The 16,622-nt window shown below is 36.4% G+C and overlaps 1 protein-coding gene across 5 annotated transcripts in view; it reads right to left on the minus strand.

Moving 5' to 3' along the window:
• Positions 1-1,570: 1,570 nt before the first annotated feature.
• CNOT6L (CCR4-NOT transcription complex subunit 6 like) overlaps positions 1,571-16,622 on the minus strand; it is a 117,540-nt gene continuing 102,488 nt past the window's right edge. For all 5 annotated transcript variants that reach the window (XM_036337327.1, XM_036337323.1, XM_036337341.1 and 2 more), the window contains one exon: positions 1,571-8,712. In XM_036337327.1, the coding sequence (XP_036193220.1) occupies positions 8,500-8,712 (213 nt within the window). In that variant the 3' untranslated portion in view covers positions 1,571-8,499. The remainder of the gene's footprint in view (positions 8,713-16,622) is intronic.

Here is a 16,622-nt window from a genome sequence, read left to right on the forward strand (position 1 = left end):
CCCATTTCCCCACCATTTATTGTATGAGATACCTGCAGGGACCTGCTTAGTGAATTCAATTGATGTACAAACCTGGATAGGAAAAAGTACACATGGGGTAACTGTTCCCTCATGGGAGATGGAGCCTATAAATACTTTCCCATCCTTCGTGAAACATTCTATCTGTTCCTCAGGGGTCGGTGCCAGCTTTGTGGCCCCAGTTGCTCACAGAATGACCAGATCAATAATGTTCCCTTGACTTGGTCTTCTCTCCTTCCCAATTTTGTTCTTCCTAGTCCCCTACTCTGCTCTCATGGGATCATGTCTCCAAATAAACTACCTGCATTCAAGCCCTTGGTGTCAGTTTTTTTGAGAGAACCATTTCATGAGATTTAGTTTCTTATATCCATTTTACCAATGAGGATGCATTTTGTCCAAGGTCACATGGTGAAATGCAAGGATACTTGGTGAATGTCATAACTGCCCTATCTTAGGAGTCTTCCTAAAACTTGGTTCCTTCAAGATCCACTTAAGGGGGGAATGATTCTACTTTTGGAGAACTTCCTAAAGGCTGGACATCAAGGTCTCTGTAAAGGGAGGGTCCTTGAGGTCCATGACAGGCTCACATTGAAACCTTAGTAGAAAAAACAAATCTGTAGGCACTAAGCTTTCAGCTAGAGATTTGCCAATGTTAGTAATCTGTTCCAAAATAAGCTGCTATTATCTTCTCTAAGCACCTATTAAGCTGGACAGTTGTTTCATTTTCTTCAAAAATAATCTGGTCTTTATCATATCCTATCTTAAAATCATTTTTCAACTAGATTTCCCTAAACATAGTTTTCAGAATTTCTAATTACTATACCCTTCCCCCTCCTAACATTCCAAAGTTTAAGATAACCTTTACTCTGACTTAAACACTTCAGTATTTTCTCCTGTGTCAGAAATAGGTTTGGAATGTGAATTCTTGGACAGGGAACCTGTCCATCTTATATCTCCCCAAACACCTTGTATATAGTAGACATTTTTTGTTGAATGAACTTACTCTAGGTCTTGGCAGGTCCACCTGTAAATATTGGTTACTCAGCAGATCTGTCAGAGGGTGTCTAGCAGTCAGGATGGGCTAGATTATGCTTTAATAACAAACCTTCATTGTATTGAGACTGTAATTAAGCAATCGTTTCTCACTCATACTACATTTCCTATGTAGGAGCTCTGCTCATCAGTCATTCAAGGATCTGTGATGAGAGGTTTGATCTCCACATGTTTGTATGATCACTGTGGCAAGGAAAGGGAATATGGCGAATTGCACACTGGCTCTTAAAGCCCCACTCAGAAGTGACACATGCCCTTCTACTCAGATTTCTTCAGCCAAAGTGAGTCTCATAACTATGACTAACTTCTGAACCTATTCTAAACAAAATAGTGCTTGAGTAGTAACGTAGTTTCCACCAGAAAAAAATGTATCAGGAATTTGTAACTTTTTTGCCTGAATTACCTTGGCTCTCCCTAATTCGCTTTGTAAGAGATGTACTGACCTGAATGCAGACACTTACACTGCACACGTAAGTTGTAAAAAACCAACACAAAGGTATGCAGTTGCAAAATGGCCATTTATTGCCTACAGGGAAAGAAAAGTGAGGGAGAGAAGGGAAGTACACAGGTGCAAGGAAACAAGCATATATTTAGCCCTATACATCATGTGTGAGCAGTACCCAATCTCCAAAATGGAAAAAAGTATTTTGTCATCTGACATAATAGTTAAGGTTCTTAAGCACCTCCCTTCTGAGCTGCCACGGATTTAAAAGGCAGGACTGCTTTGTTTAGTCAATGTTCACATTAATGAAAAAATACCACCACCCAACTGTGTCCTTTTGCACACACATTTTGTACAGTGTCTATTGTGAAAAACATCTCAGCTGAGCAGCTTGGTCAAGATTCAGACCTCATCAACTGTTTAACTGTAATAAATAGAAAAATAAATCAGCTGGTGATTTTGTCAAGGAGAATGTGTTCAATAAGAGTAGAACCACTTTCTCCAGGGATGACAGAGTGTTAAATGATTAGAACACTACAGAACCAATCTATTAAACATTAAACACTAGTAAGCTACAATTATATGGCACTTCATTAAATCTAATTTTAAGAAAAGAAAAGCTTAGATTTTTAAACTGATTAGAATACAATTACAAATTGATTTAGTGCTAGACTTTTTTTTTTTTAGGACAAAAGCAAAATAAATACGCAACGGGGGAAAAAATACCAAAACAACTTGCTCAGTTTCAAACTCATGTGCTTTGCTTTCAACCATTAATTTAGTTACAAAAACACTTTATAGGCCACAGAATGAATCAAACATAGGCAAAACAATCAATTTAATGCCAAGTGCTGAAAATAAATGAACACTTCCCAATTCAAATGGTAAACTGAGTCAAAGAGGTCATCTCATGGACAAGGAGTTGGCACTTGTTTTATAGTCAAAAGAAATCACAATAGAAGATACAAATTAATCCATGGTGAATTTGACCAACACCTGGTCCTTTCAGAGAAAAGGTACATATACACTCTTTCTCTTAAACAGACTCCGTTCATACCGCCCCACTAGAGATAAAAGCAAAATTGAAATGTTCATCTTCCTCAAAATACTCCAAGTGCTCAGCTTCTCCTAGATGAAAGAATTGCTTGCATTTGGACAACTGTACGAATGCCCATAGTGCACTTCTCAGTGCTGCTGGTGTTTAAGAAATTTGCCACACATGACACAACAATTTCAGATCCAGTGTGCAGCAACACAGCCATCCAAAGCCTCCTCCAAAAGTTGGCAGAGCACCGCTCAGGAATTTCACAGGTAAGGGAATATATTTTTAGCAAGTTAAGCAGAGAAAGGACAATATAATTTCTGCATACACACCCAGACTATTGTATCACTTACTGCATCAAGATTGAAACAAGTAGCAGGAAACTAAGCCTATTCAGTAAGAAGCAAAGCCATTATTTGACACATGAGCGCTGAGCCAATCCTGTGAGTTAATTAAACAAATGTGGTACATATAACCATTGATAGCTTGAAAGAAAACAGTCATATACCAGTAATTAGAAATTAACACAAAACTGAAATGAGCAAGAAAGGACCACTTCTTATGCTTCAGAGTTAAAAGCAACAGACATACCAACAGGGAAATTATCTAAATTCAGGGAGATTGTTATAAAAAAAAACAACTAAACTATGCCTTCTGAGTTTCTGAAAGCTGAATGTACCAACACCAAATGAATCATATCACTTGGCATTTGCATATCCTTTTCGTAATGTGATTTATTTCTGATGACCCAATTTCTAATTTCAATATAATGCTGAATTTATACTTATGTTACATAAAAATTAACATTTAATAGGCAGAAATGTCCTTATTTCATATGTTTTGAAAGTAAACACTATTTTACTTAAAAACTTCCATTGCTTCAATAGCATAATCTTTGTTGAATAAAACCTCAACATGCTTGTTTTCCTTTGGTTCCAAGAGTAACCCAAGCCTAACCAAACTTATGCAAAAAGAATTACTAACTAGGGTAATAAAGCTTGCTTTTCCTGGTGTCTCCCTATTTCTGGCTGCAGGACCTGTGATTTAACAGAGAAACTTACATAAAGAGGGAATTTGGTTAAAACAAGAAACATGCATGCACCCCCTTACCACCTTCTTAAAAAGAAATGTTTGAATTTTTCCCCCTTCTTTCTGTGGATCTTATTCAGAACACCCTGCAGTATAGGTATAAGTGTTTTCTCTTTACCCTTAAGCTTTAAGGTGATACTTACACAATAAAGATTTACATATTCTGTAAAATGAAAGATGCTCTTGGCATCCTGTTCTTAAACAGAATACAACTTTGGTAAATAAGCCAAGGTATAGATGTGCTAATTTACTTATGCTTGAATTCAAATTTGGTGATCATAATGCTATTAAAAATTTTAAATCACCCAAAAGCAACCATAGTATAAAATTTCTCTTCTGTGTACAATTTCAAAACTTTAGTTGAAGTTCTTGGCTTAGAAAAATATTCTAATTTCCCTAGTTAATTTGTCTACCTATAATTCAGGGCTCTACAAAAATGATACAATTCAAAAGGAAAGGTTAAACAAATCTTTTACACACATTTAGAAAGGTGATTTTTTTTTTTTTAAGAAGAGGGTAGGTGGGAAAGAGACTGCCTTACAAGTGTGAAAATTCACATTTCTGTCAAAATATAATCATAGATGAATGCTATTTTGAAAACGTGCCATAAAGTCTTTGCTTGCTAGAAACCATTATTTTTATGGCCTGCCAAAGGTATCAGAAACTAATGATGTTTTCTGGGACTGAAGCTACTAATTAGTCAATATGTTTTACAAAGCTATTAAAATCCCTCAGAAACTCGGAATAGAAGACCTTAGAAACAAGTAAGTATTGGGACACAGTTGATTTTTATTGCTAGAACATCTAGCCTTGAATTAGAAATGATGAACCATATGTCTCTGGTTGTATCAAACACATTTGACCTATTTTTTTCTTGTGCTTTCTCTATGCCCTGCTATTTGATTTGAAAGTATAGATGGCATTAGTGATTTTTAGAAACTTAGAAATTCAACAAACTTAAATTTTCACCCATTTAACTATACTTAGGAGATACAATTTTTAAACGGATCACAATCCATTTGCCCATGTTCCAGTTTTAATGTGCCACATCCTCAATTCTAATAGAACCCACAGTGGAATCAAGTGATACAAGCGTCAAATATTGCTCAACTTTCTCCTTGCTTCTCTGGCATTTAATATATAACTTTAAGACACCAAAGAAAAGGGACAAATTAGAAATGAAGCTTTATATTTCTGCAAACTACAACACTAAAACACAGTGGCTTCTTTAATACATTCACACAGGATGCTTATTAGCAAAATTAAATATTTGCCTATGAATACCAGAAAAGTAATTTGAAAACAAAGAATTTGGAACAGGCAAATGGGAGGGGAAAAGCTGGTCTCAGAACCCATTGTGCCATACCTGACTTTAACATGTGATATTCAAACAACCGTTCACACGCCTTACATCAAGGAAATGAAAAACAAAAACATTCGGCTACATTGTACAAAATTCTTTTTACATAAAACATCATAAATTTTGAACAGACTTACTGTATCTGAATTCTAAAAAATTGCCTATAGAATGGTGCTGGGATTCTGTTCTCTGCTTGCTTTTAGGCAGTGCTGTTGCTTAAAAGTTGACACCAGGCACAATATTTTAAAACAAAGTCAACAAGCAAGGAGCAGTAAGTGGACTTGAGCCTTTCCCAGATGTCAGTCCTGAGGATGCTGCGATATTCCCCATCATGATGTGTAAAGCTATGAGGCGGATACTGATGCCTGAGAAAGTGGGTGACTTCACATGCACTTGCATGGCTGCTGTAACAGCAAACAGTGTAGTTTTTCTTTCCTCAAACAACACTGTTTTAATAAATTTAAAGAACACTCCAGTTCTTAGATAAATACCAGAAATCATTTAAGTTAAAAAAACAAATTAGCACAATCTAAAAATGCCCAAATTTTCCTTTATCTTCAGTTAAAATATGCAGCAGCTCAATGGCATAAAGCTTATTAACTTATTCTAAGAACTAGAAAGCATATGAGCATAAATATTTTATTCTCATTGAATATATACCATATGTCATTCACCTCTTCCTATTTTGGCTTGTCACTGCCAAAGTTCCAAATGGCATGGGTTTTAACAAGACAATACTGAGGAGAGCAGCATTTCTGATCATCTGAATTGGCAGCTCAAACAAATACCACTCCTTTTACAAAGGTAACAGAGGGTGAAGGGTATGTGAAGGTTGGGCAGTGGGCTGAAGGGAAACCGTGCACATGAAATTTGGGTCACCATGCCCCAAGTAAGTGTGCCACCCAAAACATAACACAATTACCTACTTCAACAAAGCAACTACCAACATTTATTAAAACCACATTAAAAATACACAGGATAATGAATGGTCTGAAAGAGTGCATTTGGAAGCAGAGAGAACCCAATTACACACCTTCCTGCAACAGAGTGCCTCGATCATACACAAAATAAACTTAAGCTGTTTACAATGTTTCCCAAATTTTATTTTCCCTCTACATTTAACTATTAAAAAAGTTTTTATTAATAAATGGGCTCCTCTGTGGTTCATATACAATCATAAGTGAACTTTTAAATTCCATTTTATACAAACATCTCAAAAAATATTGGGAGTGAAGTATGGTAGGAAATATTGCTCACATTGCTAATTAACATGCGTATATGAAAGGAGGAAAATGTTTTGTTAAGTGCATATACCTCCAGAGCAGAAAATCCACCCAAAACAAAAGGTTTAAAATAACACATACAGTAGCTGATTACAAAAAAAGGTAATGTCCACAAAATTAAGTTTTTCATGCTATTCTACTTTCCAGTACTATACTTCAGGTAATCAATTTGCATGGCTAGATGTTGAATGCTTGAGGTATATAAGAAGGGATACCTGCACATTGAGGAAAATCTGTCATCTTAAGGGTTGTCTCTTTGTGTGTTTGTTTCTTCTGATATTTTAACATTTTTAAAAGAATATTTTATTTACATCAAACTTCACTCAACTACAATGACATTCCAATTTTAATAGATGACAAACAATGCCTCATCACTAGGCACTTTTAAAAGGGAGTTTAGGCTTTACAGAAACCTTCTGATGCAATCCCATATGTGGTATCACATCATCCCACCACCCTCATCCCATTAAAATTACCCTTCAGGGAAATATTATATTATATAGCCTGATTTACTATGGAAGAAATTAGTATGAAATAACCAAAGGAAAAGCATCATTTAAGACTAATAAAACAGCCTAAGATGTCAGGTTTGAAAGAGGAGACTAATTGTATACATTTAAAACTAATTAAATAATTTAAATTTGACTTGTACTTTATATATTAGTGAGACACAAATATAGGCTATTTTATTTTAAAATTTCATTCACATAATGGAAAATTTCTTGTTTATTAAAAATATCACATTTTGAGACTAGAAACAGTAAAGTGCATGAAAAGTTTAAAATATAAATTCAGAAAACTTTTATAGCAGCAAAAAAGCAGAATAAAGAAAAACTTAAAAACACAGACACAACCTTTTCCTGTTACTGTGCCATAATTAACATCAAGTAGCCAACCAATTTCCCCCCCAGAAAATGATATCTTAACTGCTTCTTGAGTCACAGATTTTCAACTGGCCCCTTATGGGCAAAAAAAGGATTCCAACATATCTAAAGAACATCAACAGTTGGGAATAAACCAGTAGCTTCTTAATTCAACCCTGACAGACAATAGAAACAAAGATTTAAAGCATGTAATGGCCATTTGGCAACTAGAGTCAGGAAAAATGATCCAAGGTTTTCAACTACTCCCTGTCTCTTTCTCTCCCAAATTCTTTCTATTGTTGCCCCCAAAAGCCAAAACCAATAGCCACTTGACCTACTTTGGGAAACACATTAAATACTTGGACAGCTTTCCCCTTCTAAAACTTTGATCAGGGCCATTTCATTCAGTAGTTATTTTTTACTATACCAGCAAAAATGACATATATCATATAATACATTTTTTTCCAGCACAACCAGGCAGAAAAGGGTAGATGAGAATAATGGAAAATACTGGAAACTAATTTTGTGGGCTTCCTAAAAAATACCAAAAATTCTATTTTCAAAATGTGTGGCAGTAAAAATTACCTGTTGTTTCCCTATAAATAAACTGGAGAGTTGGGCTTAAAATTAATACTTCCAATAACTAAAAGGGGAACAAAATTCAGAGTGATTCCTCAAAAAAACCCCACACAAAACAAACTAAAAAATGTTTGCCAACAAACTGTCATATGCAGTTAACTGTTTGATTTTGAAAGCATATTGTGCAACCATCTTTAATTTCTCAATTTTTCTTATGGCTAGAGGCTATATCATAGTTTATGTACAGATCTAGTAAATGTAAATGCTTTGTTAATGTGCAAATGACTTTGGGAGCCAAAAATCAGCTTGTTATAATGGAAAACAGAAATTCAAGAAAGTTTTCCCTGCGAGGCATACCATTAAGTTTAAAATCTTACATTGTTTTTAAAATTTGCCTTTTACAAAAATGGTTGGCTCATTTGAAATCATTTAAAGGAAAGTATTTGTTTTAGAAAAACAAATACACTGTTGTTGGGCCTCAAATTAGTGACTTATCAATTACGAATGCTAACTCAATATAATATGAAGAAGGTCAATTTTTAAAAACATGTTACAAATTAAAAATTTGGAAAGAATAATACTTTGGTTCCAGCTCTAGTGCCAAATGATGCCAATATGCACAAAAATGTACAAAATCTTATAGCAAACACATAATGAAAGGAACCTGAAGAAGCAGCTTAAGGATGGCCATACTTCACTCCTATATACTTTGATTTACAACTGTACAGGTCCATAGCAATAGATCCCCGTCTTTGCGGGGCAGTACTCCACTACCTCCGATTAGGCAAGTGAACACCATTGACAAGAGGCAGGAGTGGAGGGTGGAGTTCAAGTTGTGTTAACAGTGAGAAGTGGTCTGAAGGGATGTGTGGGTGTGGACACCCAGTGATGTTGTTCTCAACCAGCCATTGAGGATCTAAAGGCCCCAGGACACCAAGCACGTTCATATGAGTCTTGGAATAGAAAATGTAGTCAATTACACCCTGAAAAGAGATTGAAAGTTGGGGAAAAAAAGAGAAAAACATATGATTAGAAAAAAGAAAAACTTAATATATATAACAACAATCCATAATTTGCAAAAGCCAAATACCTGAGTGACCTGTATGTCTGGTTGTCTTGACAATGGGTAAAATAAGGCTCAAGTCTTCAATGGGTTATTACATGAAATGAAAGTGGCACAATAGGGAAACATAGTACTCTACTGAAATAAAGTCTTACACTTGTGTATAATGATAAACAAACTGAGGAGCTAAGCACACCAAATTATGTTTAGACATAATTTTAGAATTTGCTTGCTTGGGTTAGTAAAATCTAATATATCAGTATAAGCATTATGGAAATTGCAATAATTCTAATAGCTACAATAAGTAGAAAATAAGGAGCTTTATATAAAATGCTTATATAATTAATGAAAAGGTATCACTCAAATTAATTCCTTTAATGATAACTGGAATTATTTTCAATTATTTGCAGCACATCAAAATATCCAAACACATCTGAAAGAAGCCATAGGAAAGCATGTTTTCAGGTTTGCTAATTGTAGTTCAGCTTTCTCTTATTTGGACATACATACAAAATACTTCATGCAGTTAATTGCTCTAACTGGTTCTTTAGTTTAGAATATTCATTTTCACAATTTCTGGTATACTCTAAATTCTGGATTCCTTCCTGCCTAACAATACCTTAGCAAAAATACTCAGCAGGGACCATATGTACTAGTAGAGGCCCAGTGCATGAATTCGTGCACGGGTGGGATCCGGCAGGCCCGGAGGAGGGCCACAGGCAGTTGGCCAGTCAGCCCTGCCCCCTGGTTGAACTCCTGGTCGAGGGGACAATTTGCATATTAGCCTTTTATTACATAGGATTAGTAGTGTTTCTCAGAATGTGTCTGATCAGTAAGTTTCAAAACTGTTGTGCTCTTCACTTCCAAGCTCTTTCTATGAAGCCAGTATTACCCTAATTCCAAAACCAGATAAAGACGCCACAAAGAAAAAGAATTACAGGCCAATATCCTTGATGACCAATAGATGCTAAAATCCTCAACAAAATTCTAGCAAATCAGATCCAACATTACATCAGAAAGATCATACACCATGATCAAGTGGGATTTATTCTGGGAATGCAAGGATGGTACAATATCCACAATCAATAAATGTACATTACATAAACAAATTGAAAGACAAAAATCACATAATCATATCAATCAATGCAGAAAAAGCATTTAACAAAATCCAACACCCTTTCTTGATAAAAACTCTCAGCAAAGTGGGAATACAGGGATCATACCTCAACATAAATAAAAGCCTTACATGACAAACCTACAGCCAACATCTTACTGAATGGGAAAAACCTAAAACCATTTCCCCTAAGAACAGGAAAAAGACAGGGATGCCCACTCTCACCACTCCTATTCGACATAGTACTGGAAGTGGTAGCCATAATGATCAGACAAGAAGAAGAAATAAAAGGCATCCAAAAGGGAAAAGAAGAAGTAAAACTATCCTTATTTGCAGAGGACATGATACTATACATAGAAAACCCCAAAGACTCCATCAAAAAACTAGTAGACCTAATAAATGAATTTGGCAATGTAGAAGGATACAAAATAAACGCCCAGAAATCTATGGCCTTTTTATACACCAATAATGAACTCACAGAAAGAGAAATGAAAAAAACAACCCCATTTACCACTGCACCAAAAAAACTAAGATACCTAGGAATAAACTTAACCAAGGACATAAAAGACCTATACTAGGAAAACTACAGGACATTGAAAAAAGAGATAGAGGAAGACATAAACAAATGGAAGAACATCCCATGTTCATGGATTGGTAGAATCAACATCATTAAAATGTCCATACTACCTAAAGCAATCTACAAATTCAATGCAATACCAACTAAAATACCAAGAGCATATTTCAAAGATGTAGAACAAACTCTCCAAAAATTCATCTGGAATAAAAAAAGACCCCGAATAGCCACAGCTGCCCTGAGAAAAAAGAACAAAGTTGGAGGGATCACAATAACAGACATCAAACTATATTACCAAGCCACGGTTCTCAAAACTGCCTGGTACTAGCACCAGAACAGACATATAGACCAATGGAACAGAATAGAGGACCCAGAAATTGACCCAAGCCATTATACTCAATTAATATTTGACAAAGGAGGCAAGAGCATACAATGGAGTCGAAACAGTCTCTTTAATAAATGGTGCTGGGAAATTTGGTCAGATACATGCAAAAAAAATGAAACTAGATCACCAACTTACCACCATACCCAAACTCAAAATGGCTAAAGGACTTAAATGTAAGACGGGAAACCATAAAAACCCTACAGGACTCTATAGGCAGCACAATTGCAGGCATATGTTGTAGCAGTATCTTTTCAGACACAGATCCTAGGGCAAGAGAGACTAAGGAGAAAATAAACAAATGGGACTACATCAAAATAAAAAGCTTCTGCACAGCAAAATAAACCATCAACAAAACAACAAGAAAGCCCACTGCGTGGGAGAACATATTTGCCAATGTTACCACCGATAAGGGTTTAATCTCCAACATTTACAGGGAACTCATACAACTTAATAAAAGGAAGATAAACAATCCAATCAGAAAATGGGCAAAGGACCTAAATAGACACTTTTCAAAAGAGGAAATACAGAAAGCTGAGAGACATATGAAAACATGCTCTATGTCACTAATCATCCGAGAGATGCAAATCAAAACGACAATAATGAGGTCATCTCACACCTGTCAGAATGGCTACCATCAACAAATGACTAGTGCTGGTGAGGATGTGGAGAAAAAGGAACCCTCATGCACTGCTAGTGGGAATGCAGACTGGTGCAGCCACTGTGGAAAACAGTATGGAGTTTCCTACAAAAGTTAAAAATGGAACTCCCATTTGACCCAGTAATCCCACTTCTAGGATTATATCCCAAGAAACCAGAAACACCAATCAGAAAGGATATATGCACCCCTATGTTCATAGCAGCACAATTTACCATAGCTAAGATTTGGAAACAGCCTAAGTGCCCATCAGCAGATGAGTGGATTAAAAACCTGTGGTACATCTACACAATGGAATACTATGCTGCTATAAAAAAGAAGGAACTTTTACCATTTGCAACAGCATGGATGGACCTGGAGAGCATTATGCTAAGTGAAATAAGCCAATCGGAGAAAGATAAATATCACATGATCTCACTCATATGTGGGATATAATGAACAACATAAGCTGATGAACAAAAACAGATCCAGAGACAAGGTAACACTGAACAGACCTTCCAACCTCAGAGAGAAGACAGGGGAGGAGGAGGGGGTTAGAGATCAATGAAAGGACTTGTATGCATGCATATTAGCAATAACCAATGAACAAAGACACTGAGGCGGCAGTGGGGGCTTGTCCTGGGGGGTCCGAGTGGCTGGGGGGAGGGATCAATCAGGGGGAAAAGGAGGCATATGTAATACTTTAAACAATAATAATAAAAAAAACTACTGTGCTCTTACTGCCCCAGGTTGTGTATGCAAGAGTAAAGACAAATTTTCTACCTACCCACATTAAGAGAGCCTGAGCCTAAGCACGGAGAAATATCTCCAGACTTGAAATTACTTATTTACAAATACTATAAATAATGAGTTTCAGCTTATATTTTATATGGTATCACAGTGAAATAGGATACTTTACCCCCAAAAAAAGAAAAAGAACTCTTAATAAAATATATATAATTTTTATTATAAAATTCTAGAAACAATTACCTTAGTTTGCTAAATTTGACATGACCAAGACCAAAATAACAAAACCGTTCCTTAACCTTACTTTACCACAAATAAAGAAACCTACTTGAATCCATGAGCCACTAATAACTCTAAGTCCAAATAGTCAAATGTTATTAGTACAATGAATTATCCCTTCATTTGGTTAATGCTTACTTTTGCAGTAACATTTTAGAAAAAAGCTTAAAAAGGGTCAGAATGGTCTTACTTTTCTTTATGAGACTACCCTTTTAAAATATTCTCAATTACTTATGTCAGATAAAACCTTTTATATTCTATCATTTTGTTAGACTGTCATTATGCACAACAGCTGCTAGTTAGAATCCTTTGCAAACTCAGAGAAAAATGGTAGACATTACAGAAAGTAAGATGAATTTTTTTTCCAAATTACTTAATGTTTTTATGAAATCTACTAGTACAGGGCTGACCCTGGTTAATAGGATCACATAGGTTTTAGATGTGGATTTCTATGTTACAAGATCTGTATATTGTGCTGTGTGCCCACCACCCAAAGTGAAATAAGATGTATTTAATTGGAGGCATCATTTGTAACTATTCTCTTAGTTTGAAAAATCGGAGTAAAAGCTCTTACCAAAACACTTAGCAAGGTCATGTCTGTGAATCTGCCCAAATATTTGTACATATCCAATACATTTATCCATTGTTTCATATTCACAAAGGAGATTATAGACCAGCCGTGGGCAAACAACGGCCCGCGGGCCGGATCCGGCCCATTTGAAATGAATAAAACTAAAAAAAAAAAAAAAGACTGTACCCTTTTATGTAATGATGTTTACTTTGAATTTATATTAGTTCACACAAATACTCCATCCATGCTTTTGTTCCGGCCCTCTGGTCCAGTTTAAGAACCCATTGTGGCCCTTGAGTCAAAAAGTTTGCCCACCCCTGTTATAGACTAATAATTCTTAACCTTTTTTGATTCAAACTATTTCTTTTTATAAAAGACTATACTATAGAAAAGTAACTTTTATATTAATAAGGACTATATTATGTCTGTAGAGTTGTATTAGAGAAAAAAGTAAAAACAATAAAAAGCTTGAGCTAGAATAATGCTAAGCTTTGTTTTATAAAAAAAAAATGTGAGAAAATTATATACCATACTAGAGGCCTGGGCACGAAATTCGTGCACGGGAAGGGGGAGGGATGGGGGAGGGGACTCCCATCAGCCCAGCCTGCACCCTCTCCAATCTGGGACCCCTCGGGGGATGTCCAACTGTCCCTGGGATCGGGCCTAAACTGGCAGTTGGACTTCCCCTCACAATCCGGGACCGCTGGCTCCTAAATGCTCACCTGCCTACCTGCCTGATTACCCCTAATTGCCTCTGCCTGCCGGCCTGGTTGCCCCCAACTCCCCGCCCCCACACCAACCTGGTCACCCCCAACACCCCCGCCCCCCGCTGGCCTGGTCGCCCCTAAATGCACCCCCCACCAGGATGGTTGCCCCTCACTGCCCTCCCTGTCGGCCTGGTTGCCCCTCACTGCCCCCACTGCCACCTTGGCTGCTGCCAACTGCGCCCCCTGCCGGCCTGGTCACCCCACACAGCCTGCTGTTCAGTCGTTTGGTCGTCCCTCACTAACTCCCCTGCCGGCCCTGTTGCCCCACTCAGCCTGTTTGGTCGTCTGTTCGGTTGCGATGGCCCTGGCTCTTTATACATATAGGTATTTCATAATTTAACACTTGACATAGGAAAACTATCTTTCTTTTCATTAAATAGTTCAGGCATGCCCTTAGATTTAGGGTGGGAAGAGCAGCAGCAGAAATTATGAATTAAGCTGTTTATTCAACTTATGGACTAAATGATTTGATACCCCCAAAATTCATGTTAAAATCCTAATGCCTAATGTGATGGTTTTAGGAGGTGGGACTTTGGGAAGTGATTAGGTCATGAAGAAGGAACCCTTATGAATGGGATTAGTGCTCTATAAGAGACCCCAGAGAACATTCTTGCCCTCTCCGCCATGTGAGGATATAAGATACAGCTATCTGCAATTCAGAAGAGGGTCTTTATCAGAACCTGACCATGCTGGCGCTCTGATATTATACTTCCAGCCTCCAAAACCCTGAGAAATAAATTTGTCCTTGTATAAGACATACAGTCTATGGCAGTGGTTCTCATCCTTCTGGCCCTTTAAATACAGTTCCTCATGTTGTGACCCAACCATAAAATTATTTTCGTTGTTACTTCATAACTGTAATGTTATTACTGTTATGAATCGTAATGTATATATCTGATATGCAGGATGGTCTTAGGCGACCCCTGTGAAAGGGTCGTTCGACCACCAAAGGGGTCGCGACCCACAGGTTGAGAACCGCTGGCCTATGGTATTCTGTTATAGCAGCCCAAACTCACTAAGATGCCTGGTCTAAAAGTAATACCCCTGACTGTTCACCCTTTTCAAGTCAGTTCTAAATTAAATGAATCTGAGTTCTAAGTACGACTTTTCTACATTTCTAACCTACTCAAGGGACTGAGAAAGTAAACAAATGCTAAATCAAGTAAATAAAACCTAACACTCCACTGATGCAATGGTTGGACACTGCATTTGGATCTGTTATTTAATGCTAATCACAGGACATTTTAATATTTGCCATTACCTACCTGTTTTTACTAATTGCTTTCAATATTGGTATAGAACTAATTATTCCCACAGATTTTTATAGCTCTCCTTCTTTCTCATCCTATCCTACATATCCAAACAGCAAACACTCTCTGAGCCATGTACTCTTGGTTCTTTAACTATACTTATTTGGGCAATGTAAATGGTTCAATAACATTTTTTATTTAAAACATATGCAAGATCTTTTGAAAAACATCAACAAAGGATTTAAAAATAATTCAGATGACTGAGGAAGATGAATAATATCTCAAATTTTGTTTCTCTAATTTTAACTTTATGAACAAGGCACAAGTAACCTTTATGGAAGCCTAGAGGAGATAGAAATGATTGGTCTTTTTACCTAAACAAATACCAAACAACAAGTTGTAGAACTAGTAGCACTTACTTTGGGGAACTTTATTTTAGGTTTACTAGGACTGTGCTGGCAGAGATGTATCACAATCTGTGTCTGTGTATGTGTGTTTAGTATATATCACTACAGTCACAAAAATAGGAATTAACCTATAGTAAACTGTGCATCATTAAACCTGGAGGTTTTCCTCCAAACTTACACAAGAGTAATAGTGTTTTACAGCTGGCTAGTACCTGTTTCTTAGCACTTCATCCCAACTCTGTGTTCAATGGTAGTATATTGGGAGTTTGAAATCTACTACAACGGGAATACTTATACCACAGAAATCAGCAAACACTACAGATTAGGGCTCCCCAGAAAACTAGCTATTAAATATTTACTAGCACATCACCGCATATGAGTGATTTGAACAAAACCAACCATCACTGGATATTATTACCTACTCTAAGAGCAAAAACACTAAAAATTAGATTCAACTTCTAAACAATTTTTTCCACTTCATGATTACAAAAGCAGACTAATAACATCAGTACATTAATTTCCTTTTGTTTTCCTACTGCTTGTTTCTTAGAAAGGGGTAATAAGCACTGAAAATGGAAAAAGGTTATTGGAGATTTAAACGCCCATTTCATAAATTTGCTTTAGTATTTTATTAAATTCCCCCTAGGCTTCTTATATCAAACCACTTTCTAACATCTGTGTGTGTTTTCAGGACAGTATAAGATTTTAAGATAGATGCCTGAAATACTGGAAAATCAAACAGAGGTACAAATAAAAGAGCTATATGCAGACAGAGTGATCAGAAAATTAGCAAAGGGAGAAGGATTTACTACAGAAAACCACTACAGTCAATCTTTCTAAAGAACAACTGGTCTTTCACAATGGGCCCTCTATGGAAATATCTTTCCTATTATTAGGCTGGAGTGTTCCACTGCCTGAGAATATTTTAGTGTGACTACATGGATGTACTATAAAACAGATCCTAAGTACAACCATCTCCTAAAGAAACCTAAATACTTAAAAGATAAATAAGATATCAATGAAAAGTACTAACAAAATTTTGAGAGAATACTATATAAATTCATTCAAGGTGAATTTAGCTATATCAGATTGCATATTATTT

The sequence above is a fragment of the Myotis myotis genome, unplaced genomic scaffold, assembly GCF_014108235.1.
Source record: "Myotis myotis isolate mMyoMyo1 unplaced genomic scaffold, mMyoMyo1.p scaffold_m19_p_1, whole genome shotgun sequence".
NCBI classification, from domain to species: domain Eukaryota; kingdom Metazoa; phylum Chordata; class Mammalia; order Chiroptera; family Vespertilionidae; genus Myotis; species Myotis myotis.